Below are 27,842 nucleotides of genomic sequence, written 5' to 3'. Positions count from 1 at the left end.
GACCAAAGGAAGAATTATACGTTTATTATTTTACAAGTTGTTAGTCCACTCCGGAACGTACAAGTAAATACACAGCATGATAACAATGGCAGCTCACACACGGGCGTGTGGGGTCTCCACTTGCTTGTGGAGGTGGCACATTGTAGTCGATGCACTTGTGGTGATTGTCACGATACATTATAAACTAACCATACAATATTCTAGAACAAGGCCGTAACTATAATATATAATATATATTCAAATATGCTCAAAATGTCCCCCCCAATTTATTGCTATAAAATAGATTTCTGTTTATATGATTGTGGTTATGATTGTACTTTATGAATCCCTAATCTCTGCCATTACATACAATGAAACCATAAAAGGTAAAAAAACAGAGCAATGTAATACAATACACTATTAGACATTGTAAAAAATAAATAAAAAGTCCATCCTATGTTATAGTGAATTGTTTAATATTTCAGGCAGGATATTCGTTTTAAAATTTAGATTTTTTTTTCTTGGGGGGAGACCCCCAGACACCCTGGAAGATTTGGTCCCCCCCAATGTTGACTCCATGGCTACGGCCTTGTTTTAGAAACATGAAAAGACACTTCCAATTTAGATGAAGGTGGTGTCCGACTTGTGCGTTTATACCGTAAATGTCATAGAAATAACTGGGGGAATAACCGCTGGTTTCATGTCATACATCTATGATTTAATATGCTCTCCAATGTATAATTACCAATAAGGTAACTGCAATTGGCCTGACCAGCAAGCAAACAGAAATCAATATATGGTAATATAATAAAAGAACAGTGATAGCTCTTTTATTTTCTGCTAAATTTAAAGCACTTTCATAATTTCAAACATATCACCGTAGACTGTTTTAGTTATAAAAAACAAACGCTTAACATGTACATAACACTGCAGATATGGGTAGTCGAAAACGCTCCGTTTAACAATTTATCACCGTCGGTCATCATCTCTGCACTGCCGGACAAAGGCCTCCTCCGCACGCTGTCATCACCATTCTCTCCGTGTCTTGCGAAACCACAATCCGTCTCACTCCTGTCGGCGTGAGTTGATTTCATAGCTCCATCTCCCTGGCCGTTTACGCCTCGGCGGGACACATTATCCTTTCCTTTGGCGAGGTGAAGTTGAAACGGCAAATATCAAAAATATAACTCGATACACGAAGCGCAGTCTAACAAAATGCTGGCAACAAAGCGAAAGGCCTGACGATATAGGTTTGATACAATAAGTTAAAAATGCGGCTTTAATATATCAAAATAGATAAGCAGACAATGTGTCTCCTTCATACATTTGACGAATCATTACTTATGTGGTATTTAAAAATAGCAGGTGTTTTTCACATTAGTGATGTTTTTTTTTACATAAAACTAAATACAGTATGGTGTGTAAAACATTGCCATGCATTCACTCGCGGATACTCGCTGCATCCTTTGTAAACCTTTTTTTCGTAGCAAGAAATCTTTCCCACCATTTTTGTTTTCCAGTTGAACAAGAAATAATACAATCTAAATAAAATACACACTACGCAGATACCTTCGTAACACACACAACACAGTAGTCATAGTTAACGTAGTGTCTACCTTCTTCCTGTTACCGTGTCCTTGGGGCTTCCCCAGGACATATCACGGCAACAAGATCTCACAATACAGGAAGACGGGAGAACTACATGTCAATGCAACGTCTTGAGTGGTTTTTATGTTACACAATTGACAAAAATAACCCCCAGTAACATTAATGTCCCGCTAAGACATACAGATTTCGCGGGACAACCACCTCAAAAATAGGACGATCCTGGGAAAACCTGCGCAGGTGGCAACACTGCCGTCCGTCTCCGGACGTTGATTTTAAATTTACTCTTCTCGCGAACGGCAGCTTTTCCGTTTAGGAAGCCAACGGGGCTCTCTGCGGCTGTGTCTCCAGAGTCTTGGTGCCACTGCGGCAGATTCTCTCCCGGCAGAGGCCCCGCGTAGCCCTCGACACGCATCTCCCGGCGAGGGGTCGGGAGCCCGCCCGCCACCAAGGTTGGCCGGTCGCCGTAGCAGGAAGCGAGCGGCGCCGCTCACACGGGCGACACCGTGTAGCGCACGGACGCCCCGTAGGCCGGCGGCGGCGAGGAATTCGCGCGGCGGCCGATCATGTGCCTCGGCTCGGTGGCCTGCAGCACGCGGCCCAGGTCCTCGTGCGAGAACAGGTTCTCCCCATGATGCTCGCCGCCCGGCTCATCATCGAGGAGGCGGCGGCGGTGGTGGTGGTGGTGGTGTTGGGCCTCCTCCGCAGAGCGCCCCGGCCCCTAGGACAGCAGGGACTCCTTGCTTTTGCTGGAAGCGTTTTTGACGCAGCGTTTGGAAGGAAAGGGTCGGGTGGGTGGTGTTTGGTTTGGTAAATTTGTGGGAGGGTGGGTTTGCAATGAGAACACACGCACACACAAATTCCAATTAAAACAAAACGTGTGGCCTCTTCGGTTGAAGCAACAACAATCTCTTCACCGGTTTTTTTTTTTTGCGATACTCGTCTTAGGTCCTCGTCCCCTGGCCAACAACAATTCTTTAGCCGTTTTTATTTTTTCCAAGGAAAGAACAGTGCCGGACGTTTTGTGCTCGTACCCGAAGGCTGCCGACGACCGCGAGCCAACCTCCAGCCTCTTGAACTCCTCCGAAGCCAGAATCATCCCGCTGTCCGTCTGGTTCTCCTGCGAGAGCGGAAGCAAACACAGCCGCTGTGAAAAATCCGGCCGCTGTAAACGCCACGAGCACACGAAGACCGTGCGCTCGTCACGGCTCTCGTGAACGGACTGCCGTCGATAACGTGGCCCCGGGAGGCATCGTGTTGCCGCTCGTTGTAGAGGTTCGCGGTTGAAGCCACGCGGTCGGCCTCGGTGAATACTGCGGTTTCTATTCATCGCAAACATTACGGGCCATCTGCCCCCCCCGCCCCCTCCCGTGTGTGTGTGTATACTGGCGTCACGCTCCGAAATTTGCCGAATTTGAAAAATTAGCTGCAAATTGCTCAATTGGGAAAACATTGTCTTGACTGCAACATTTTGCAAGAACCTCCTGAAAAAGCCCTGCGACTCAGAGAAGCTTCAGCAGATAAACAAAGGGAAATAATATTATTCTAAACCAAATTATGGGGATATAATCGCATTTCAATGGGACAATTCTGGGGAGCCCAGAAATATGACTCCTTGACAAACCATAAAAAATTGTTTTGGCTGAAAACTTTAGTCCGTGGGCTACACTGCCAAGCCCCCTGCTGCAAGGTAATTTCCATGAGAGAGTGAATTGAGCTGCGTGCCTTACATACGGTGCGGTCAATGGCTCGTGAACTAACAAAACATCTCGCTTGAGTTATGCACGATAGTGATGGCGCCCAGTGCGTGCCTATTGCCTTGATAGAGATAAAGTTTCACGATATTCACATTCCCATAACATTGGGAGGGGGGGGGGGGCGCTGCAGAGGGCTGAGTGCCCCCCCCTCCCCGCCCACGTTAAGCAAGGTAACGATGCAGCGTTGCATATTTACGCGTCGCGCGCTTCGGGCTGGGTGTTTGACGCATGGCCTGGCTCCTACCTCTCGTGAAACCGGAGTCGTTTTCTCCAGCGGCACCTCATCGAACGTTTTCACGCTCACGGGACGGGCGATCTTCCTGCCCGACGAGGAATACCTGCGGGAGGCGACACGTTCGTGTCCATGCAGCAACAAGCTCGTGTCACGGCGGCCACTGGCTTTTTAGAGTCGACCTTAGCGGAGGCCAATGACCGGTTCAGACAATCGTCACTGGGTGTCGGCCGTGAGGGAGATTCAAGCTCGGGTCGACGGGTTGGCAGCGCAGCACGCCGCGCTACCGCTTGCCACGTGTATGTACATATTCTTGGTTCTTTCGGTAAAGTCACGTAGAAGGGAAATAATAAAATAATACAAATATAAGACAATAAAAATTCTCACGACGTTTCGACTGCAACACAAGCAATCATCATCAGGTGTGAAATCCACTGAAATTTTCTTTTTTAATTTTATTTTTTAGCATCGCAAATTTTTTCAAATTATCTTTCTGTGGATTTCACACCTGATGATGATTGCTTGTGTTGCAGTCGAAACGTCGTGAGAATTTTTATTGTTTTATATTTTTATTATTTTATTATTTCCCTTCTATGTGACTTTACCGAAAGAACCAAGAATATGAATCCCTGCAGTCACGAAAGCTTCAAATCACGTGTATGTACGTTGAACTTCTTTCGCGCCGTACGTAGCCAACCGTGTTAATCGGAGGTGTGGGATGAATCCTTCTGAAACTGTCACAGAGCAGCGTGACCCTTCGTGTTCGAAAATGGTCCACAGAAGCAGACACCACAGAACTACCTCTGGTCTCTGATCAAGTGACCTGTGGTTAACACAGCAAGGGCACCTTCACCACTCCTGAGAGCAACGCTCGTCACATGACGGACATAGCAATATGTTTTTTCACTCTCAGAATTGGAATGCACCAAAATTGTGTGCAGGACCAAATTCAATGTGATGGGTTTGTTGAGCGAAGTCATTGATGACCGTGTTGAAACCATCAACTGACAACACTTAAGAACCCAATTTAACCACAAGCGGCTGTCTGGATTCAAACCCAGGGTCTCAGTGATGTCTGCTTAAGTACACTTAGTCACATATTCACTTTAAGATGTTTTCTTGTTCATGTTTTAGTTTTTTGTTTGTTGCGGTTGCACCCGATTCAAGAGCCGAATGGCTCACAGGGCTATACCTAATAAATGAACTTGAACTTGAACTGCTGAGCCAACCAGCCACCTCCCTGCGACCTGGTTTTAACTCTTAAGGTCCGCACAAAGCACGAGTGGCAATCGGTATCTGACCTCCTCGCGGTGAACATGTCCTGAAACCGCAGTACGTTGACTGTAGTGCGGTGTGGTTGACATCGGCACTTAAAAGACAAAGGCGGTTGGGCATAACACTTATTGCCATATCGGCCTGAACGGGTGACAACACTTGCGCCAATAGTAAAAGTCTACAGAGCGCGTCTTCGTTTGCACATGTGCGTCTGCGCCGTGTGTAAACATCAGCACTGGGGAGACAAAGGCGGCGGTGCACAGTGCTGGCAACCCAACCCGCTCGTTTGCCGTGCCGGCCTTCATCGGTGCTCGGGAACAGCACTTTTCCCGACGGCCTTTACAAAAGGCTGTAATGGGGGTATCATTGTCTTCGTGGGCGCATGCACAGCGATCGCTCGGTACCTGAAGGTGGCCACGTTGTCGTAGTTGAAGTTCGGGTCGTGTGGGTCGTCCGCCGCACAGGGACCCGGAGTGGTGAGCAATGAGAATCCCGATTCATCGTCCAAAGCCACCAGGTAGTCCTTCCCTCCCTGCGCCCACGCACACGGGGGAGCCACGTCACGTGGGGGTGCGAAGGGGACGCTCGTTATCGCGCCGGTAGCTGCGAGCGTGACTACTGGACATCTGTGGAAAAGAGCTTTATAGCTCATCGAATTCCACCTAGTATTAATACATATTCTGTATGCACGCACGCACACACACACACGCGGACATCTCCTTCTCCCGATTGTATTTTGATTGTGCATTCAACGGTGTGGCATGAGATGAAGAATTAATCTACGTTAAAAAAACAATAACTCTAGCAGCGAGCAGTAACCCCCCCCCCCCCCCTGCGTCGGAGCATGGCTCTGCAAGATGAAGTTACTAAAGCTGCTTGTCATGACGCTTCAATCGGTCTCTCTTCTTCCTCGGGGAATATGTTTATTACATCCACGCTCGTCGCACACGCAGAGCGTTTGTCACACGTCAAGCTGATCGTTTTAGAATTACTATTTTTCGAACAGCTGGGAATCTGCCACATTAGGTGAAACGCAACATTTTGCGTGATGGGAGTCTCCACGCGGTCGCGAGGTCACCTGGCCGAGACCATCAACTCGCTACGCACCTGTGAACCCAGTTCAATCGCGCATCACTCGCCGCTGGCATTCGCAAAGCCAAGGCCCTCAGTGGTGCTGGCTCATCCCCCCGGACATGGCATGAGCCCCGAGCCTCCTCTCGGCCACAACTTGCTTGGCAAACATTATCCCCTCGCTCGATGAGATGCACGAGGTCAGTGGCGGCGCTAGGCATAAGCAAACTAAGCACATCCTTTGGGTTGCCAAGAAAATTAATAAGGCTGCGGATGCATGGAAAGGAACAGGGGTGCATCGAATATCAATTCGAATTCAAAACCTACTGAACACAACGCAGCTAATTACCATCAAAACGCTCGTCGTTCTCACTTGCCCCCGGTTTTGTCTGTGTCGCTCTTCTCTCATCCAACTAAAATTTTGTCCCTTGTATATACATCGCCATCTCTTGTCCATATCCGCACTAGTCCATTAAAAGATTGGGAGGGGGTGGGGCGGCTGCTTGCAATGTGCCAGGACCCCCACTACGTGAAGGCGCTGTGGCCGGTGAGTCTTGCTTGCCTGCTGCACGCTGGCTTGCAGCAGGTCCCCCAGCCGCTCCACCAGCTCCGAGAAGGTTGGCCGGTCCAAGGCGTCCCCACACCAGCTGTCCAGCATGATCTGATAGCTGTCGGGAGCAAAGGCACAGGTCAAGATCCCTCATATAGCCTCAACAGGCTGCTGGGGCAAGGCAGCTCCATTTGAAGGCCAGCACGGTATGCGCAGGTGGGTGGGTGGCCAGCACCACACTACCAACAGCACCACGCTAGCGGCAGCACCACGCTACCGGCAGCACCACGCTACCGGCAGCACCACGCTACCGGCACCACCACGCTACCGGCACCGCCAGTTAAACTGCGGCAATGGCTACAGTAATGGTGATCAGCACGGTGAGGGTGATTTCATGATTATGGAGACTGCATGTTGATTAGCACGATAGCTGCAAATTTCCCTCCATATTCGTCGATCGGCAGGTCACCTGTGGTGGGTTAAAGTGTGGGTGCATCTGACCAGCGTGGAATCGAAGGCCAAATATGCTCGAGAGGGGCTCTCCAGAGCTCCCTCTGGTAAAGACACTTCCACCAGCAATGGTGCGAAACAGACATTCTTGGCCTGTACATGTACAATCCCCTCGTCAATGGAGTTGGCCAAACACCCCAATTTATAGGGCCACAGAGCTTAGGCAATCGTTGGCGCCGGTTCTAGCTGTCTTCCCGATTGTCTGCGGTTTCCCGCAACCTCTGAATCGAAAGAAAAATCGTGCACGATACAGATTTGTGACGTTGACTTTAAAAAAAAAATCTTCACTGATAAAAATTTCCATACTACAAACAATGGACAAATGCAAGCTCTGTTGGTCAGACAGAGGCGCTCCAACATTCTTTGTTGTCGACCGCTCTCCGATAAAGTTGGACAAAATCCATGACAAATATCTGCGAAGAGATTGAAATGGAAAGCTGAACAATGTCTGGCAGGGAGACCTGGAAATTTTACCACTGAAAGTCCAGACGCCGGTCTCCATCATTCTGAGCACAGGCCACTGGAGCCAGGAAACACCTACGCACCTGTGTCAGCGCCTTGACCTCCCGTGAGTGGGACGTTGATGAGGGCAACAGAAGACGGCGCAACAACATCCACTGTTGTACTGCACTCATAGGCTCCTGCGTTTTTCTATCCCCCGATGCCTTCACCAACCGTATGGTCAAATAACCCCCATTTACCCGCACTGCTTGGGAACAGCCTTCTCCAGCAGTGGATTGACAAAGGCCTGCCTCTTCTTGGTTCTTTCGATAAAGTCACGTAGAATGGAAATAAGAAAAATAAAACATAATAAAATAATTCTCACGACGTTTCGGCCACAACGCAAGCAGCCGTCCTCAGGTGGAGAACAGGTCTGTCGATAAGACAGACATTTCAGACTCTGTCTTCTCGACAGACCTGTTCTCCACCTGAGGACGGCTGCTTGCGTTGTGGCCGATACGTCGTGAGAATTATTTTATGATGTTTTATTTTTATTATTTTATTATTTCCATTCTACGTGACTTTACCAAAAGAACCAAGAAGATGAATCCCTGCAGTCACGAAAGCTTTAAATCGACAAAGGCCTGCCTGTGTATGTACGTGGACAATATTGTTAACTGACTCTTGAGAGTGCACTGAGGGTGACACACATACCCAGGTGAAACCACCACAGTTCATCGGTGAGTGGTGGTGATGTTTGATGCACGTGTGTTAAAAGTTTGAGTTATGTGTAAGGAGCGGTGGCGCAATGGTTAGCGCACCGCGTTACGAGCCCGGCGACCCGAGTTCAATTCCCCAGTGTAGACAGCACTAGGTGCGTATCACTTCACCCACATACATACATTTTTCACAATTCGGGGGTCATGATTCGATTCAATAATCAAATTCTTCTTTTGTATCGTGTTTACCATCTCGTTTGTATTGCTTCTCTTTTCCTATCCAACCTGTACAGGATTGTTTGGTCCATTTGACTCCGTGTAAAGTTTTAAAACTTTAGGTGATCGGTCCTTACACGCAAGGAACGATAGATGCACTGTGAGCATAGGAATGGTGTAATCGATGAGTCAAGGCATGGTTACATTCCAATGGATCTTCAATTGACGTGGGACTCCCTAGGGCCTAGGGCAACTCAACCAAAAATGAGTAGCTGATAAGGTGTGGGGGTCATTACCACTGGCCGCACCACACCTTAATTTTCCATGCATGCCACAAATGCTATCAAAGGAACCTTTGTCTTGTGTGTGTGTACTGTAGTGTAGTGTATGTGTGTATGTATGACGAGGAGAAGCGATGGCACGATGGTTAGTGAACTGCGACTACACAAATTAAAGTCCTGGCCACGTGCTAACATCCGTGGAAAGAAAGTTTTTTTTTTCTACCAGTCCTAGGTCTCCCCCCTAGGTCGACTCAGCCACGAACGAAGAGAAAAAGGCAGTGGGGGTGCGGAGTTCTTTTGGCCATGCCACAACCGTCGCACGCTGACCAGGTGGTCGTTAACAGCACTTGCCCCAACCTTTTTAACAGGCTACGTGGGGAGTCTTTGTCTTTGCTTCGTGCGCGTGTGTGCGTTGACTCACGTGTCAGGTGTGCTGTACTCTGGTGGCCGCATGCGGGTTCCGTCTTTCAGTCGCCGGCAGAAGTCTTCATCGATCTGGACTCCGGGGTAAGGCGACGCGCCTGCAAAATTCCAAACGGTCAACTTTTGTTGATTGAATTTTGACTTCAAACTTTCGCGACTGCAGGAATTCATATTCTTTGGTTCTTTCGGTAAAGTCACGTAGATAGAAAAAAAATAATAATAATAAAAAAGTTAATGAAAAATAATAATAAAAACAACAAGCACTAATGTAGTCTGTAGCATGGTTTTTAATCGGATTGAGTGTACTGGCAATCTATAATGTGGACTGTAGCCTGGTTATTAAGTTTGGTGAGCGTACTGGCAGTCTGTAATGTGGACTGTAGCCTGGTTATTAAGTTTGGTGAGTGTACTGGCAATCTATAATATGGACTGTAGCCTGGTTATTAAGTTTGGTGAGTGTACTGGCAGTCTATAATGTAGACTGTAGCAATGGGTATTAAGCTGGGTGAGTGGACTGGCAGTCTATAATGTAGACTGTAGCCTGGTTTTAAGCTGGTGAGCGTATTGGCAGTCTATGATGTAGACTGTAGCAATGGTTATTAAACTGGGTGAGCGTACTGGCAGTCTATAATGTAGACTTATTCTGGTTCTTTCAGTCATAAAATAAAAATAAGAATACAAAAAAAACCACGACGCTTCGATCGCAACACAAGCGGTCGTCATCAGGAAAAGGGGGGTTAGCCTCTAAAGGCAAACTGTTTATAAAGGTAGAGATGGACAGGGCAGCTAATGTTAACGTAGGAGAAAACCCCGACACCGGCAGTAGGTCTACACCAATCAAAGCATTGCACCTCGCTCCACACACCCACAACTGCTGATGGTGGAGGTTGACAAGAAAACACAAATCAAGTCATGACCCAAAGTGGTTAATGACATCTTTCCAATGATTGCTGAGCTTATAACCATCCTCTCGGTTGAAATTGTGTCTGTGTCTGTACATATGGATGGCTTCATGAACGAATCTTTGTTGATAGCCAGTAGGCTTGCAAAGTACCATCGTCTTAGAGAAATCAATTTGGCGTGAGCCAGCTGCATTAAAGTAATAATGATCAGCCACCGCAGAAGTATTGGTCACTTTATATTTGTATTATTATTTTTCTATCTACGTGACTTTACTGAAAGAACCGAAGAATTTTGTTTATGAAGAAACTTGAAAAAAAATTCCCGATCGTGACATTTTATGACCAACTACGGCACTGTACAGCTCCGCCATGTGTCTTCGGGTTGTACCGCGTGTCGCTCGGCACGATGTCCGACGTTTCGCTCCACGTGCTGGGAGCTTCTTCAGACGGTACAACCCGAAATAACACCAGGGAGCTACGCAGCACAACTCGAGCACTCTCGTTTGTGGGACACCGTAAATGTTACCCACCTATCGAGAAGTTTTTCGTCTCAACAAACAAATCTAAACCATCTTATTCTAGATTATTTCGGTAAAGTCACGTAGAAGGGAAATAATAAAATAATAAAAATTTTAAGAATATGTAACTTACTTGTTTATTTTTTTTTCATTTTTTTTCATTTTATTTATTTTATTATTTCCCTTCTACGTGACTTTACCGAAAGAACCAAGAATATGAATCCCTGCAGTCACGAAAGCTTTAAATCGAAAACTAAACCATCTTGTTTGCATTGTATTATGAGGAGTAGGAAAATTCTATAAATGTGCGTGTCAGCTGATCACGCAAATTGAGACGAATCGTCAATTCTGAGAACACTTTCAGTGCGTACAAAACGCACGCAGCGAAGAGGCATGCATCATTTCAAACGTTTTAACTTGCAGCATCAAACATCTCGAGACACGAGTTCCGTGACCGTAACGAAGCGGTCGTAATTGTTGCAATAATTCAGAAGGATCCGTCCGGTGGACTCCCGGTCGCGTCTCTCACGGATGCTGGACAGGGAAAACCCTGAGGACGCATTAGCGGCAGGAAACCAGACAGACCGCGTTCCCATTAAGAAGCTCAAGAAATAACTCAGCTCCTCCGATTCGAATTTATACGAGTCGAGTAAGTTCCCGTTTGCCACAACTGAATTTGTTTATCTTTAAAATCCACTACTGCTGGCGTTGCGCCATGCGATTAATGCGTCGTTTGTAAGTGAAGCGCCCTCATTATAGGGGCCGTCCCTAAATGACGTCACGCGATTTTGGACGATTTTTGACCACCCCATCCCCCTCGTCACGCGGCGTCACAAAAAGTGAACCCCCCCCCCCCCTCAAATATGACGTCACAAAGCTATGGCTGCAGGTACTAGTCACGTGTCACCTACTCCAAGTCTACCATTGACCTGCAAAATATTACATAAGAAATTAAGCGCGGTGCTGAGGGAAGCCATCGCATTCCCAGGGACTAGGACCCCCCTCCCCCAACCTCGTCTTGACTCGTTAAGAATGTCTTCAATTTTTCATTTTTAGAGCTGAAGTTTATCCAAATTAAGCGCAGAACCAAATTTAATATGATGGGGTTTTTACGCGCAATCATTCATGAACTGGGTGAGACCATTAACACACTGCACAAAATAAAACACGCTTCAAATCGCTTTAAACTATTGTCATTGTAGTGCGTATTTAATGTGGCGCTGCACTCTGATGTTGTAGGTGAAAACGTTTATTAAAAACTCTATTTAATTAAGTAGAACGTGTTGTCTATATGTATTTAAAGTTGCGCATTTTGATGTGACGTCACATTTCTCACCCCCCCCCCTCGTCACACATCGTCACAAATGTCTGACCCCCCCCCCCTAGGTGCGTGACGTCATTTATGGACGGCCCCATACATATCTGCGTGCTAAATTGAACGGTACCCATTACATGTTTCTGATTTCAATAAAATAAAAAAAACTCGTTCACTGCACCCTATATGAATTTATTCGACGAAACCCGAAGCACGCGTCCCTTTTTAAATCCTTTATATTAAGTTCACTTGCTTGCTTGCGCGCTGACGACCTTTTTTTGACCCACTTCCCGTGATCCAATCGAGCTGACATTTTGCACACAGACTCGTTGTGCGTGACAATTTATTTTCATGAAAAATGTTTTCCATAACTTTACACTTTTTAGGAAAAAAAAATTATTATATTTAATTACCAATTGCTTTATGGTGGCAGGAAATAATCTGACCCATAGGTGGCAGCCATCTCAAGCCAGAGGACGAGAGGACTCTAGCCGCCACGCATATAAAGGATTTATAGTGAAAAACTTTGTTTTTACGGGTTAATTTTTTATCATGTTCGCGAGCAGGACACGTTTTTTGTTTGTCGGACGGACGTAGCCATTTTCATTTACCGCCTCAATTTATTCAAACAATTTTCAATGGAATGAGCAGCACTTATTTGAACTGGGGAATGCTTCATTCGGAAACCCAGTCGCAGAGGTGGAGGCTCATGAGATGAAGGCGTCCGGGAATAGACTGCCAATACGCTCACCAGCTTAAAACCAGGCTACAGTCTACATTATAGACTGTCAGTACACTTACTCAGTTTAATAACCAGGCTACAGTCTACAGTATAGACTGTCAGTACACTCACCAGCTTGAAACCAGGCTACAGTCTACATTATAGACTGTCAGTAGACTTACTCAGTTTAATAACCAGGCTACAGTCCACATTATAGACTGCCAGTACGCTCACCCAGCTTAAAACCAGGCTACAGTCTACATTATAGACTGCCAATACGCTCACCAGCTTAAAACCAGGCTACAGTCTACATCATAAACTGCCTGTACACTCACAAAACTTAATAACCATTGCTACAGTCCACATTATAGACTGCCAGTAGACTTACTCAGTTTAATAACCAGGCTACAGTCTACATTATAGACTGCCAGTACGCTCACCCAGCTTAAAACCAGGCTACAGTCTACATCATAAACTGCCTGTACACTCACAAAACTTAATAACCATTGCTACAGTCCACATTATAGACTGCCAGTACGCTCACCAGCTTAAAACCAGGCTACAGTCTACATCATAAACTGCCTGTACACTCACAAAACTTAATAACCATTGCTACAGTCCACATTATAGACTGCCTGTACACTCACAAAACTTAATAACCATTGCTACAGTCCACATTATAGACTGCCTGTACACTCACAAAACTTAATAACCATTGCTACAGTCCACATTATAGACTGCCAGTACGTCCTAGAGACGGCGGAGGCGACCTGAGATTGGCAACGTCGTCATTTATAAAGTGAGCAGGGAACTCGGATGCGTTGGTTGATATTGCCACGCAATGTCCCCTGGCACCGGTGCACGCTCCCGGTGTTACTGTTAGAACGCAAAGGGCCTCGCAGTAAGTCTGAGGTTACGTCAGCGGAGCTCTTTGTAAAGCAGTTTAATGTGTCCACAACACCCGTGACTGATGCAGTGTGGGAAGACCTTCACATGGCGGTGAATTGACACAAGACTGCAAGTGATTCATATTCATTAATATAATTGCTATCATTCCGATAACATTTCTCCAGGGTTTTTCCATCGCAACAAAAAGAGGGTGAGGCCCTTATTGCGTCATTTTGGAGGCTATCCAGCCGGTAGATTTATTAACTGTGAACTCATGACACCAGTGCCTTTTTCTCAAGACAGCTTGGCTCTTCGGAGTGATAAATGTATATTTGAAAAAAGAAAAGATATATACGTGAAAGAGAACGAAACAATAACTTCACTCGTTACAAAAATGTCTCTACGGCTCGACTTTGGTTGCCACATCTGAGGACAAATCAGGTTCTTTCGGTAAAGTCACGTAGGTAGAAAAATAAAAAATAATACATCACGACGTTTCGATCGCAACGGGTGTAAAAAAATCATCCAGCAGTGGAACTGCTGAACCAGCGAGAGAGCTGTTACAAAATGTGAATAGCATTATAATACGAGTGTTATAATATCACAACTATCGTCGTATACCTTAAACCAACTATCGTTGCGCAACTGACTAAAAGACAGGACTTTGAATGTACTGGGAAGACTTCACAGAATTCCCGAGGTGGCGGCCTAAAATAAAAGGGCGATTCTAGGAAAAATCAGACCAGGTGGTGACTGGTTTGTACCTGCAGATGTCTGAGCAAACGCGAAAAAGATCGCTGGTTATTAGAGCACGTCATTCTAAGTCGTGACATTGCTGAGCAGCTATTTTTACGTGCCCAATTACAGGCTTATTATACAATTCGCTCCTTATATATTTTTTTATTTTGATGCCTCGGCCCACAGTCACAATTTAATCCGCTTGCCCTGCTGTCACAAAGGCTTTGCGCTCTCCCCGTATCTCTGAATCACTTAATGTCTTTGCACAAATGGCTCATCCATGAAGCCGTGTGCGGCTCATTCAATTATTTTCTGGCCCACGTGACAATTTCAAAGCATGTGATCGATTAGGTCACTGTAGAAGAATGAAAGAGCGTGTTCTGTGCGCCAACGGCATCATGCGGTTTGTTATCGCGGAAATAAAAAAAAAACTTAGTGCAGCTCCTCTCTCGTAAGTACGAACTAATCTGGGATTCCAGCCCTCATAAGAGACCGTCGGAGCACGTGGTCACGAACTCTGCCTTGGCCTCAATTCCCGCCAAGACAAAGGCAGGTGCAAATTAGCTCCGAATCTTAACATCGCGAAATTGTAAAATCAGCTCCCACAGCACAGCAAAAAAAAACGGATTTCGAAAACCCTCCAGAAAAATAGAGACTTGAAACGTCGTGAGAATATAGTAGTAGGTTTTTACCCTTTTAAACTAGTACAAAACTGATATTGCACTGTGTTTGAGTTGTACGCCTTCTGGTGTCATCTGGTCCAACACCAATGGGGACTAGGCTCTAAAGAAAGCCGTCTCGGGTGTGGACCAATCAACTTCAAGGACAGTGCATATTATTATCATTATCAGAGTTGTTTCTTTTTGTTTGCTTTTTTGACTACTTGTGTTGTGGTTATTGCAAACATGATGCCTTGAATAAAGGTGTCAGTTTTGTACCAGTTTAAAAGGGTAAAAACCTACTACTATATTTTGCCACTGGTAAAAGAGATCTCATAGTGTAAACGTCGTGAGAATTTTATTGTTTAATATTGTTTTTATTTTATTGTTTCCCTTCTACGTGACTTTACCGAAAGAACCAAGAATACTTGAGGCTTCGTTGAATATATTTGGCAAACAAGAGAAAAGATTAAGACATTTATGTCTATCAACTGCTGGATGAAGGCCTTTTCAATGCAGTGTTGGTCACGGGGGTTGTATGGCCATACTTCACCACGCTGGTCACAGTGAGTTGTTTATGCCGGAGGGAGGGGGCCCAGAATGGACACAGATATATTTCACCACTGATGTTAGCTGTGGACGGGTACATAATGCAGTGCGCTAATCACTATGGCACTACCTCCCCCCCACTTCCCCTACAAAAAAATATGTTATTTCAGTAAAAAAATAATCCCAACTTGTTAATATTCAACTTTTCGAAATGTAAATTTGCAATGTTTGTAGCTGTACTGTTATTTTAGGAAGTAAAACAAAATCCTGCTTATAATTCAACCCTGTTCAATTTCTATTCGCAATTTTCGTGCCAAATGTTCCCATTGCTTGCTACAAAATGATTGCTCAGTTGCCCCGATAATTTTCCCCCGACGTGCAATTACAATTGTACTTTTATATCCACAAAAAAATCCTCAATATTACTTCACTGTCATGCCATTAGACAACGTGTCGGATTGGGATCTCCCACAGGGCAGCGCAGCCACCCATGTTAAAGGGTGACCCACTGATGCAGATATCACAGAGCTAGTGTATGAAATCCTTTCTAGAAAACCTCTGTCCCACACAGCAGTGGGATGCACTTTCCCGCCCGCTCTGTGCACAAGAAGTGGGAAAGTGGTCAGAGCGCTGATTTGGCAACACTGAGATCCTGGGTCGGAAAGCGGCTATCTGCCTGTGATTAAACCAGGTTCTCAAGTGTAGTGAGTTGATGGTCTCAAAAAAAAAAAACATCATGTTAAATTTGGTTCTGCACTCAATTTGGATAAACTCCAGTTCTAAAAATGAAAAATTGCAGACATTCCTAACGAGTCAAGACGAGGTTGGGGAGGGGCGGGGGGGTCCTAGTTGGCTTCCCTCAGCACCGCGCTTAATTTCTCATGGAATATTTTGCAGGTCACTGGTAGACTTGGAGTAAGTGACACGTGACTAGTAGCTTCAGCCATAGCGCAAGGCATACCCGATGTGGTGGACCAGATGTGGAACAATTGTCTGGGTTACCGTTAGACTGGAAGAGTAGGCACGTGAGCCGTAGTGTGGTTGTGCGGGGTGTGCAAATATTTTTTTCTGGGCCGCTGACCCAGACAGACCCGGCTGACATTAAGGCCTCACTCACCCAGGGAAAAGATTTCCCAGAGAAGCACTCCGAAGGACCACACGTCGCTCTGCGTGGTGTACAACTTGTCAAAAATCGACTCCGGGGCCATCCACTTGAGCGGCAGACGAGCCTGAAAATGTCAGTGACAGAGCAGACACCGTGCATGTATGACCTGCTGCAGGAACGTAAGCTATGTTGGCAAAATGTACAGAACTGAAAATAAATACCAGCTATTAATAATCCACCAGGTGTCCCGAGTGCCATGTCAGTCACGAGGGGTTTTCTGTTACCATACTTCACCACGCTGGTCAGGGAAGGGTGGTGTGAAGCAGTGTGGGGTAGGGGCAAGGCCATGTTAGACGTTGCCGGAACTCAAACTCGGGTTGCCGGTTCACTGTACAACCACTCTGCCCATAATGATATTTGCATGTTTTTACTTCTGTAAAATAAAAGTTTAACAAACAAATAAAAAAAAGAGTCTGCCAAAGAGGTTCTGGCTCGCCAGGGCCATATTTCAAGTTACAAAATGCAGAAAAAAACATTGCTGGGGAAAATTATAACAAATTCTTGAGGTCTCAAGTGAAGGCACAGTGGCATTCCAGTGAAACGATGCTGTTCTTCTCTAGCGACACTCATGCACACATCGGCCAAAACGTTCCCAGTTTTATCGACAAACTTTCTGCGGGCATAACCGCATGTTCGTCGAGTTCATGCAGAGTTTGCAGATGGCTTTCATTAAGAATGTTAAACGGCGCTTTAAATGCTCGTGTAGAGATTTGCCGCGTCTGCCCAACATCAGACCCCGAGCGGAGTTCCTCTAACCAAATGGTATTGGAATGAAATGAACACAGGTGATTTCCATCCCAAACCCTCAATTATTTACCAAAGAGGGGGGGGGGGGGGGTCTGCAATTGCCGGGGGGCTAGGAAATTATGGCAAAAGTCTTTTGCAGCCTTTTGGCACTTGCTTTCTTCAAGAGGCTATCTTGCGCTGACAATTCCTGAGGAGTGTCTTCCGATCGTCCTGATCGCGAGGCTGTTGGCATCCGCGACAGGAATGCAAACCTGCGCGAGATCAACCCCTCCCAAACAAACGCAGACGTCAAACTATTCCTATCACCTCACGGGCCACGTGCAGGGGCTTCTCACGCAGCGCCTTGCGGCTGCTCGCCTTCGAACAAAGGCGGCGGCGGTCACCGCATCGAGCGCCTTCAGATGCGCTTCTGCGGCCGTCTGGAACGCTCTTCCTTCCCATATTAGGATGCCGCTGGAGCTAAGCACTTTTAAATCTAGATTGAAAACTCATTTCTTGAGAACTGCTTTGTGTATTTAGGTTGTTGTACTCCCCCCCCCCCCCCACCTGCAATCAGCAAGGCCGGCTACGTACGGTGCGAAAGAAGTTCAACGTGCGTGCATACATACACGCCTCCATCACTCCCAGGATATTTCTACCTCCCTTTCCGTCAACCACTGCCCCCCTCCCCTCCCGGGCCGATTGAGCGGAACGTCGGACATCGTGCCGAACAACGCTCGGCGCGGCTCGTAAACACGTGGGTGGCGGGGGAATGTGGGGGAGGGGGTAACTGAGGAAGTAGCCGTCCCTCGCGGGGACGGCCACTTCCACCGTGTGCCCGACTCACGTCTCCCTTGCGCACGTAGTCCGGGTCCTTGTAAATGTCGCGAGCGAGGCCAAAGTCGCAGATCTTCACCACGTTGTTGTCGCTCAGGAGGATGTTGCGCGCTGCCAGGTCCCGATGGATGCACTGTGATGACGGCCCCCGTGAAGAGGGGGTTGACGGATCGGCGAGGTGGGTGATGAACGGGGGGGGGGGGGTGGTGAACGAAAATGTAAAATATAAATAAATTAAATGAATACCAAAAAAGAATCCAGGGGCATAACTGTGGGACGGAGAGCTGAGATGCAGGAGGGAGGATGGCAACAACAACACCACCACAAAAAACAGGACGTACATTGTGTGGATAACTGAATTTTGTAAAAAAAAAAATTACGGGAAATGAAATGTCACAAGAATGAAAGACAAACGTTTAGGGGCTTTGTCACGGTTGTCTATTTATGTCGATGCAAATTCTACAACAACAAAGCTCCCTGTAGCAATTACGTAACGATCCCTTGTACTTTTCTGTGCACAAAAGTTGTGCAGCCCGTTGCTGCAACGATAACGTTTCAATGCCGTCCTGATCGTTCATTTACAGGGATATTTCTAGCATTGGGCTTGTGCATTACCCTTAGTAACTGGATAGCAGCAAAAGAGTACAGTCATACACATTGGTAAAAACCTGTGTTCACAGACCGCATGGATGAGGGTTATCAGAACAAAGATCTGCAAGGGGTTTAAGATGCACCAAACGGCGACGTCAATCAAATGTCGTTGTTGACGCTGCTCCGTTGGCAGTGGTGCACAACGCGAGAATAACAACAACAACAAGCCCAACGTGTCCCGTCAACAGCCTCGAAAGGAAGACTACAAAGCGGGCGACGTTTCGGGCGACGGCTTCTCTACACGGCACGTCTCGGCACAGGATTGGGATTTTTCGGACGAATCCAGCAAAGTCAGGAAAAAAACATCTCTCGTCTCGGGATAAGGGGACTTTGACCGGCTCAGGCGGTGAAGCTGACTGGCACCGCGCGGAAGGCGGGGAGAAAACGATCACTGACGAATCATGGGACCTTCTTTTCCAGTGTCAAAATATAAGAATAGGTTTTTCCCATTTTTTTCTGACAACAAAACAGGTGTTAAGATGTTAAAACGCCAAACTGAAACTTTTTGCAAGGAATCATGTCTGCATTAACCACATATACTTGTGGTGAAAATACCAAATAAAACCATGCTCTGACAGTACATTGTCTTTGTGTTATTCGTCTGTTGGCGTCCTCTGGTCTAACACCGTTTGAGACTCGGCTCTAAAGAAAGCTGTCTCTGGTGTGGACCAATCAGTTTCAAAGACGATGCATATACTGTCAGAGCATGCTTAATTGTTTGTATCTTCACCACAAGTACCTGTGGTCAATGCAGACATGATTCCTTGCAAAAGGTTTCAGTTTGACGTTTTAACATCTTTGCGCCTGTTTTGTTGCCAGACATAAAGGGGGGAAAACCCCTATTCCGATAACTGCCGCAGGCGAGCAGAGAGATTGGAGCACCTTGCGGGAAGACAGGAACTCCATCCCGCGAGCGACCTGGAAGCTGTAGCAGATGAGGTCCTTCATGTTCAGCGGTCGCTTGCAGGTATCGTCGAGCTCTGAGCATCAGAGACATCGGGCAGAGGACACGGGACGTGACGGCAATCACAGACGCCTCGAGTGGGGAGCGGCAAACAACAGCTAGGTGTGTAACGATGCATCGAATCGTTCAGTAACGATTCTTACGCTCACGTGCCTAGATCGAAGGATGGGTCGTTATTATTTGTTCGCGTGTGTTGCAGAATGGACGCTGCTGCAGTGCAACGGTTAGCGCACCGGACTTGCAATCCAGAGGTCACCGGTTCGATTCCATCTTTTAAGGAGTGGCAGAATTGTTAATGTAAAAAGAGATCACGTGGAAACGGGCAGGGCAGGGCATGTCAGCAACTGACGAAAGGCGATGGGGAAAAATTACTGTGTGGATCAGAGACGGCATCAGAGAGTTCTGAGGCCACTATTCGACAGGAACAATTCATTTCTTCAGAACTGCTTTTTGTGTTTTAGTTCGTTGTCCTTCTCCCACACCTGCGATGAGCACAAGTTGGCTACGTACGGTGCGAACGAAGTCCAACGTGTGTACGTACAAAGGAGAAGGAATGGAAGAAAATTGGGGACGCCTTCGAACAGCAGCAGCAGCAGCAACAGCAGCCAGGCAGTAAAGACAACCAACAACACTCACTACGCCTTTGGCGCTCTGCCTGCTGCTGCAGTCACCGTACTTCTGTCAACAATGCGGTCGGCTGAGATTTGTTGTGGGCAGCATGCTTCACTTCGCGAGCGAACGGGTGAGTGCGTGCCTTACCCGCACGTACGCACACGCACTCATGCGTGAACGAAAGACCGAGATTGTGTTCTTATCTATGCACACGGGCACACGCGCACACACGGGCACACGCGCTCATGAAGGCAAAGGTCCCCCGTATAGCCTGTAACAGACTCTTGGGGCAAGAGTGCTGTTAGTGAGCACTTATAAGAAAGCCAACACGACACACAAGGGGGATGAGTGTCCAGCGGTATGCCCGGCCGCCTTTGTCTCCGCAGTGCTGATGTTTACACACCGCACCAGGTACTCATTTCAGGCTGCCCGGGACCGGTTCAAATATCCACCACTGATGTCGGTGGCCGTGAGCGGGAATCGAACTCGGGTGGCAAGGTCCGAGGCGAAGTGCGCTAACCGCTGCACCACCGCTCGCTCGCACGCATGCCACCCAACTCCGCAGCGGAGCCTCTCGTCGGCCTGCAGCCCGAGAAGCGAAACGCTGGCACAAGCACGGTCAAAAAAAAAATTATACTTTGGCTTCAGGTCAAGTTTATTCTCTTTTGAGAGAGAGAGAAAGGGGAAAAAAAACCATGGAAAGGTTTATTTTTCTGTCAACGTAAAGTGGCACTAAACACGTTACGAGCGCTGGCGCTCACAAGGCCCCCCGGTCGCCCAGCGCATGAAGCGCAGCTGCAATGAACTACTCGACTGCAGAGCGTGACCTTGAGACAGCGTAGACGTATGATGTTGAACTTCTTTCGCACCGTACGAAGCCAACCGTGCTGATCGGAGGTGCGGGGGGGGGGGGAAGAACAACGAACTAAAAGCAAAAAGCAGCTCTAAAGAAATTAGTTTTCAATCTCGATTTTAAAATGCGCAGCTTCAGTGGCCTCCTAATATCGGAAGGAAGTGCTTTCCAGACGGCCGCAGAAACACATGTGAAAGTGCGTGATGCAGTGACTTTGTCTTTGTACAGACTCGTATAGCGTACAAGTTCATATAACCTCTCTCAATCCAAGAGGCGTGTCAACTCGAGTCTCGTACAACTTTAATCATGCCGTTAGTTGTTGGCTGACCTGATGGGCCTGTCCTCAAATAAATCAATGGGGACACACAAGCACTACCCCACATTACGCAGCAATTACACGGTAATTATAATATTATTGCATAATATTGAAGCCACCCGCACCAAAGTATAAAAAATAAAGTCCTTGGAGGTGGGGGCGGGTAAAGTGGGAAGAGTTGGTGGGCGACAAACACCATATTTTGCCCTCTCGGTGGCAGATCCAAAGTTGAAGGGTTGGGGGATCGTGGTGAGATGGGGGGCAATGCCAACCTCCCCCCCCCCCCGCCGCGTCCCTTGGGAAGTGTACAGCAGCCTTCCCGCAACGTCGCCCGCCCCTACCTTCGTCGGCCTCGCATTCCCGCAGCGTCTTGTCCTCGGCGAAGCCGGAGCTGTTGGAGCTCCGCGAGCTCGCCACACTGTCGAGGCGACGCGTCTTCTCGTCCCCGTTCTCCCGCGTGTTCGCCCGGTCCCCGTGCGTCTTGCCCAGCCTCTCCTGTGGCGAGCACGGCGGAAGCTCAGCGCACGCACGCGACACTGCACGCCCGCACGCGCAAAGCCCTGCAGCCGTGCAGCCGCGGTATCGCTGCCACAGCGCCGTGCACACGACGGGGAGAGCGGCTGGCAGTCGGGAGGTTGCTAGTTCAATTCGTGGGTAGGGGTAGACTCAGCCCATCATCATCCCCCCCATCCTTGTAGATAAAATTTGTACCACTTTGTGGCGAAGTAAACAAAGGTTATCCTGTGCATAGGCTCCCCCCCTGTCATGGCAATGTGTAATTTCCACCACTGGTTTAGGACTGTAAGCAGGAGCTGAGCACAACCTCGGTGCTCATTTGAACAGGGAATCACCAATTTGAACCGGCGACCTCTCACCATTCCACCACGACACTGCAGAAGGCACGTGACCAGTAGCCACTGCCATAGCGAGAGGGATACTGGACGTGGTGTGCTGGGTGTGTAAATACTTTCTGGCTTGCTGACCAAGAGAGAGAGCCGGCTGAAATAAGCCGCTGTGCACAGACAGCCCTTATCACCGGGTGTGCGAGTCGTGGGGGATATTTTTCCAAACTTTGCCACGCTGCTCAGCGTGGGTTGGGTGAAGACGGGGAGCTTAGACGTTGCAGCGCAGAAACGCGACAATGGATGTTTTACTGCACTGACCTCTGCTGCCCACCACATACAGCCCACAGCCCCATGAATGCCCACAAGGCGGTCGCCCAGCCAAGCACTGCCCATGCACAGTTCCGCCTGGCTTCCGAGATCTGAAGAGATCGGTCCCAGGTACCTTATCGGTCACGAAGTCCTGTCTCTTGTTGCGGAGGTAGTTGGACAGGTTTCCGTACTTGCAATATTCCACCACCACCATGAGTGGCCCTGCGGTTGGATGAACAGGCGAGACGCACGGCAAGGGGGTTAGGGTCGGGGTGAGGATTGTGAGCATCACTGCGCAAACCTCCCACAGTGCGCAGAGCGGAAGGCACGCGTTGACATGCCGGCGTGTGCCAAACTGGTATGTGTGTGTGCCGGTACGTTGTGGGTGCTGATGCGGTGTGTGAATGTGTGTGTGCTGGTACGTTGTGGGTACTGGTGCCGTGTGTGAGTGTGCGTGTGTGTGCTGGTACGTTGTGGGTGCTAGTGCCGTGTGTGTGTGTGCGTGTGTGTGTGTGTGCTGGTACGTTGTGGGTGCTAGTGCCGTGTGTGAGTGTGCGTGTGTGTGCCGTTGCATTGTGGGTGCTGGTGCGGTGTGTGCGTGTGTGTGCTGGTACGTTGTAGGTGCTGGTGTGATGTGTGAGTGTGCGTGTGTGTGCGGTGCATTGTGGGTGCTGGTGCGGTGTTCACCTCCGGGTTTCGTGCACGCGCCCAGCAAGTTCACCACATTGAGGTGGTTGCCGATGTGGATGAGGATCTTCAGCTCTGACATGAGGGCATGGTATTCACTGGTGGTCGCCCCCTCTGGTGGGAAGGACACATTCGCGCACGGACAAACAGAGATCATTCATCTCGTGGCACTGAATTCCCAAAGAAGCTCCTAGGACCAGGGGCGAAACGTCGGACATCATGCTGAACAATACACGATACAACTGGAAAGCATAGCCTCACAAACCGATGCAGTATCAAGACAGAAATCAGAATTCACCCATACAGCCTTTTTTATAAATCGCTGAAGCCAAGAGCTGCTAGCGAGCATCATCTATTGGGGCTGGCAGGGTGCGGAAAGGTATCGGGGCAGCACCACGCCCTGTCTCCCTGGTGCTGATGTACACACACAATGTACCAGGTACTCATTTCAGGCTGAGTAGACCCAGGGGAGGCCCAAGACCTATTTAGATAACTGCCATCGATGTTATCCGGATTCTTAGTGTAGTGCACTAATCACTAAGCTACCGTTTTCTCTCTCCAAATACAAAGATTCCCGTGTAGTCTTTAACAGACTTTTCGGGCAAGTGCTATTAACGAGCATCCTAAATACACACCCAAGAGACACACACGAACAAAGGCTCCCCGTGTAGCCTGCACAGTCTGTCGCGGCAAGACAGCACGACGTGCCACGTGACTCTCCCACGTAGTCATCTGCAATTACCTGGGCCTGGCACGTGCATTCCGGGTGATGGTGGTAATGCGTCGTTAGCACTTTTTTCAACTTACGTAAAAAGTTATTATCGCGTGCCAGAAACAAAACGTCCCGGTCTATGTGCAGCTCTCGCCATCCCGTGGGGGAGGGCAGAGGCGGGGGAGTGAGAAAAACAATCACACTCCCGTTAATGATGGAGGATTGGATGACTCCCATAAATTAGTAAAACGCCATTATCTACAGCCTTTGCGTGCTATGGGGATGCGCCATTGCCTATAAAAAATGGATATCATAAAAATGTTTTATTTATTTTCAAGCCACAGTGTTATTGACCGCTGTCCCGAGGGTTTTGTCAATTGTGCTTTTGCATCACTGCCCAACGCAGCCTTCATAGGTGCTCGCTAACAGCACCCACCCCAACAGTCTGTTACAAGCGATGCAGAGGACCAGCAGAATCACCAAATAAGTCCCTTAAATTAGGGTCACAATAACCTGGCCACATGAGTTGGATTTGCAACCAAGGCGACCACCGTTGGGTCGGTGATATCTAACCTGTCCTTGGGTATCTCCTTCACCAATCCACACCGACCGGCGTGGTGAAGTATGGTCAAACAATCTCCATGACTTGCCCTTTATCCAGCAGTGGATTGGCAAAGAGCTGTAAATTGTTCTTGTTTTAAAAAATCCTATGTATTACTATGAACAGGAACGAATCTGCATTTCCTGTGTCTGGAGTTCTTACATCTAGCAGCTGCCCAGGCTATCTGATCCAGCCTTGCTGGCAATAGACACCAGAATGAGTCCACGCTATTGGGAACGACAAAATGTTATTTGGTTCTTCAGCTTTAATTCTCCACTCCCTTCTTCGCTCTTTATTATTCCAATGATGATGAAGATATGGGTGGGACACATTCTCAACCGCTGCTTATTTTAATACGGGCCTTCGAGTCATGTTGATGTGGGGAGAGGAAATGACCGCATGCAATAAGCCACTGTTGAATTAATGATATTTCAAACGTTCACTCAACCACTTTAAAAACGAAGCAGCCCATTAGGCTGTGCGTGCTATTGTTTCAATGAACATTTCACTTGACACAGACGCTTAATTCTGCAAAAATAACAACTCCATGAGGAATAAGGGTCTCTCATTGGGAATAATGATTTTCGTTTGCAGTAATAGGTGGTTAAACGCCCCAGCATCTCAAAGCGTCTTGCAGCACATCTCATCTCAATCATATCATTTACGACTAATGCCAGTAATTACCAGGGCGGGCTCCCGGCCTCCCGGCTTCAAACCGCAAACCTCGGCAACTCGTGGCAAAAAAAAAATAATGGCGCTGCCGCCATTTGCCGTCTCACCTTTGAGCATCTTGACGGCTACGGTGCGGCAGGTAGACGATTTGTCGATCCCGAACGCGGCCGCTTCCATCACCCTCCCGAAAGCGCCACGGCCCAGCGTCTTCCCTGCAAGTGGGAGGAGGGTCATCGCTCGAGGCCGTGACGCCAACCCCTCACGACCCCCCGCCGCCCCCCTCCAACTCTCGTGCAAAAAATGCGTCCAAGCGGCAAGTAAAATCCGAAAACCGCAAGAGCTTTGTTCATAAGCGCGCGCGCCGCTCGCAATCCGCCGCGCTCCGCGTTTGCGTTCACGTAAGCGCGTGCCAAGTCGAGGCGTGCCAAGATCCCGTCCGTCACATTACGTATGTGTGCAGAACTTGTTTCGCGCCGAGCGCAGTCGACCGTGCTAATCGGCGGTGAAGAGGTACGGGCAACCACATTCGGAGGCTCAGCCACATTATGGGTTTGAACACGTACGTAGATCCACAGAGGCTCACACAGTAACAATAGCGCTTAGTGAGGCTCTACACGCTGACACCATGGTGGTATGAATTTCTAAAGTCACCTGCTCTTGATGATCGCACTAACTCATGCCGCAACAGCAAACACACCATAACTATAACAGTAATATATAATACTCATCATCATTGCCAGCCAGGGATAGTCCACTGGTGGATGAAGGCCTCTCCAAGCCGCCATCACCTCACGATCCTGCGATGCAACGATTCACCATCTCCTCGATGGGCGTCCTCTCAGATGGGTTCCATTCCTTGGCTGCCACTACCATCACCATTCTTGACCATCGGTCATCGTCCCTTCTAACCACGTGTCCTGCCCGAGCCACCTTACTTTCAGTTATAACTTGGTCTTTACCCTGTGCACATATTATTTGGGTCTTTCGGGAAAATATTTTTTTATTAGTTTTCTATCTACGTGGCTTTACGGAAAGATCCAAAGAGTATGGATTCCTGCAGTCACGAAAGCTTCAAATCAAGACTGCCCACGCTTCTTCGCGCACTTTTGCGTTTTTTTTCCGTTTAAGTTTTGTCAACGACCAATCTTCTGAACCACCCTTCATATCAGGAAGTACGCACTGATTAAACACTTTTTTTCTGGAGGCATATTGTTAAGTCACTCTTCATGATCAAGTTCTGCATTCCAGAAGCAAAGGGCAAATGTCTACATTGACGTGAAATCCCAAAACAGGCAAGAGCTTTGCTTTAAATACACTCCGCTATTCAATGTGCTTAGCCTTGGGTTCACATTAGCACATTCAACTTAAGTCATGCCAAGATTTTTGGTGCCAGATGAGATGGTTCAGTGGTTACCATGATGACCAATCTCAACACACGCACACGTAGATGTACACAGACACACACAAACATGAGCACTTAATGGCATTCTAAACACCGATAGACACGTGGTATGAAGCGCGAAAGTCACATATGCACGATAATCACAATAACTTCTACCAAAAGAGCTCAGCATATCTTAAACCAAGACAATACAACACTCTTTATTTACCCAGTAAAGCCTCGCTCGGTTATAAGTCTTTATTCAGGAGAATCCTGAATTGCGATGTTTGGCCAATTTGATTGAACCGTGTTTGTCTTCATGTGGAATAAAATTAGGGTACTCAAACATACGAGGGGATAACACTTAAATCCCCCACACAGATGAATTCAAGAATCCGTTCATATCCTGCGATGTTCTGGCCACCGCACAGCCCAAGCCTACAACACAAATTATCGTTCCAATCCAAGTATTGTCCAGGCTCAAACCTGCCGAGCCTCAAATGTCTCATGAGATTAGGCGCATGCAGGGGAGATTTGATCGTAGGCTAAATCAGATACTTTTTTTAATCTTTCAGATATTTTCAATTAAGTGAGATCCTCCATAACCAATGTACCTGGCAAAGCTCTGTGACACGACGCGGCCACTCGACAAAGCTCACGGCATTTCGCTCCCAAAAAAACTAACAACAAACCTGCAATTTGGCGAGTACGAGAATCCGGCCGGAGAAAAATTCTCAAGTCGCCGTTCTCTGGGACAATTAATGAGCAGCAGAGACGCGGGTGGCGCCCCTCCCCACCCCCGAAGCAAGTGAGGGTTTTCGTTATCTTCACAACGCTCTGCGGATTGCGTGGGAGTTCGACCGTCAAGGACTAGGCCGGGCGTACGGACCCCGCATGCCGCGCGACACCGCGCGCCCACATTGTACGTGTGTACACGTACGTTGAATGCTTTCGCACCGTACGTAGCCAACCGTGCTAATCGGAGGTCCGGGGAAGGACAACAAACTAAACTCAAGGAGCAGTTCGTCGACTGCTTTTTGTTAACGCAGACGCACGAGTTTGCACACGTGCGTTCGTTCGCATGCACACCTGTAATCGCGGTTTGGAACGCGATGTTTCTTCCACGACAGTTTTGTTTTGTGTGTGGTTCTGCCATCAGTAG

At 47.9% G+C, this 27,842-nt stretch overlaps 1 protein-coding gene across 1 annotated transcript in view; it reads right to left on the bottom strand.

The window, feature by feature from the left end:
• Window positions 1-8: 8 nt before the first annotated feature.
• The window catches only part of FLT1 (fms related receptor tyrosine kinase 1), an 80,853-nt gene continuing 53,019 nt past the window's right edge, over window positions 9-27,842 (bottom strand). The window contains exons 18-30 of the mRNA XM_078602977.1: window positions 25,407-25,511; window positions 23,315-23,428; window positions 22,761-22,849; window positions 21,815-21,968; window positions 19,611-19,708; window positions 18,088-18,210; window positions 16,467-16,578; window positions 9,058-9,157; window positions 6,482-6,587; window positions 5,253-5,380; window positions 3,586-3,679; window positions 2,619-2,704; window positions 9-2,333 (exon numbers count right to left, since the gene is read on the bottom strand). Of these exons, the coding sequence (XP_078459103.1) occupies window positions 2,306-2,333; window positions 2,619-2,704; window positions 3,586-3,679; window positions 5,253-5,380; window positions 6,482-6,587; window positions 9,058-9,157; window positions 16,467-16,578; window positions 18,088-18,210; window positions 19,611-19,708; window positions 21,815-21,968; window positions 22,761-22,849; window positions 23,315-23,428; window positions 25,407-25,511 (1,337 nt within the window). The 3' untranslated portion in view covers window positions 9-2,305. The remainder of the gene's footprint in view (window positions 2,334-2,618; window positions 2,705-3,585; window positions 3,680-5,252; window positions 5,381-6,481; window positions 6,588-9,057; window positions 9,158-16,466; window positions 16,579-18,087; window positions 18,211-19,610; window positions 19,709-21,814; window positions 21,969-22,760; window positions 22,850-23,314; window positions 23,429-25,406; window positions 25,512-27,842) is intronic.

This window comes from Lampetra planeri, chromosome 19 (genome assembly GCF_965212315.1).
Source record: "Lampetra planeri chromosome 19, kcLamPlan1.2.h2, whole genome shotgun sequence".
Lineage (NCBI taxonomy): Eukaryota > Metazoa > Chordata > Hyperoartia > Petromyzontiformes > Petromyzontidae > Lampetra > Lampetra planeri.
The sequence above is the reverse complement of the archived record's forward strand: the minus strand, read 5'-3'. Positions and strand labels throughout refer to the sequence as shown.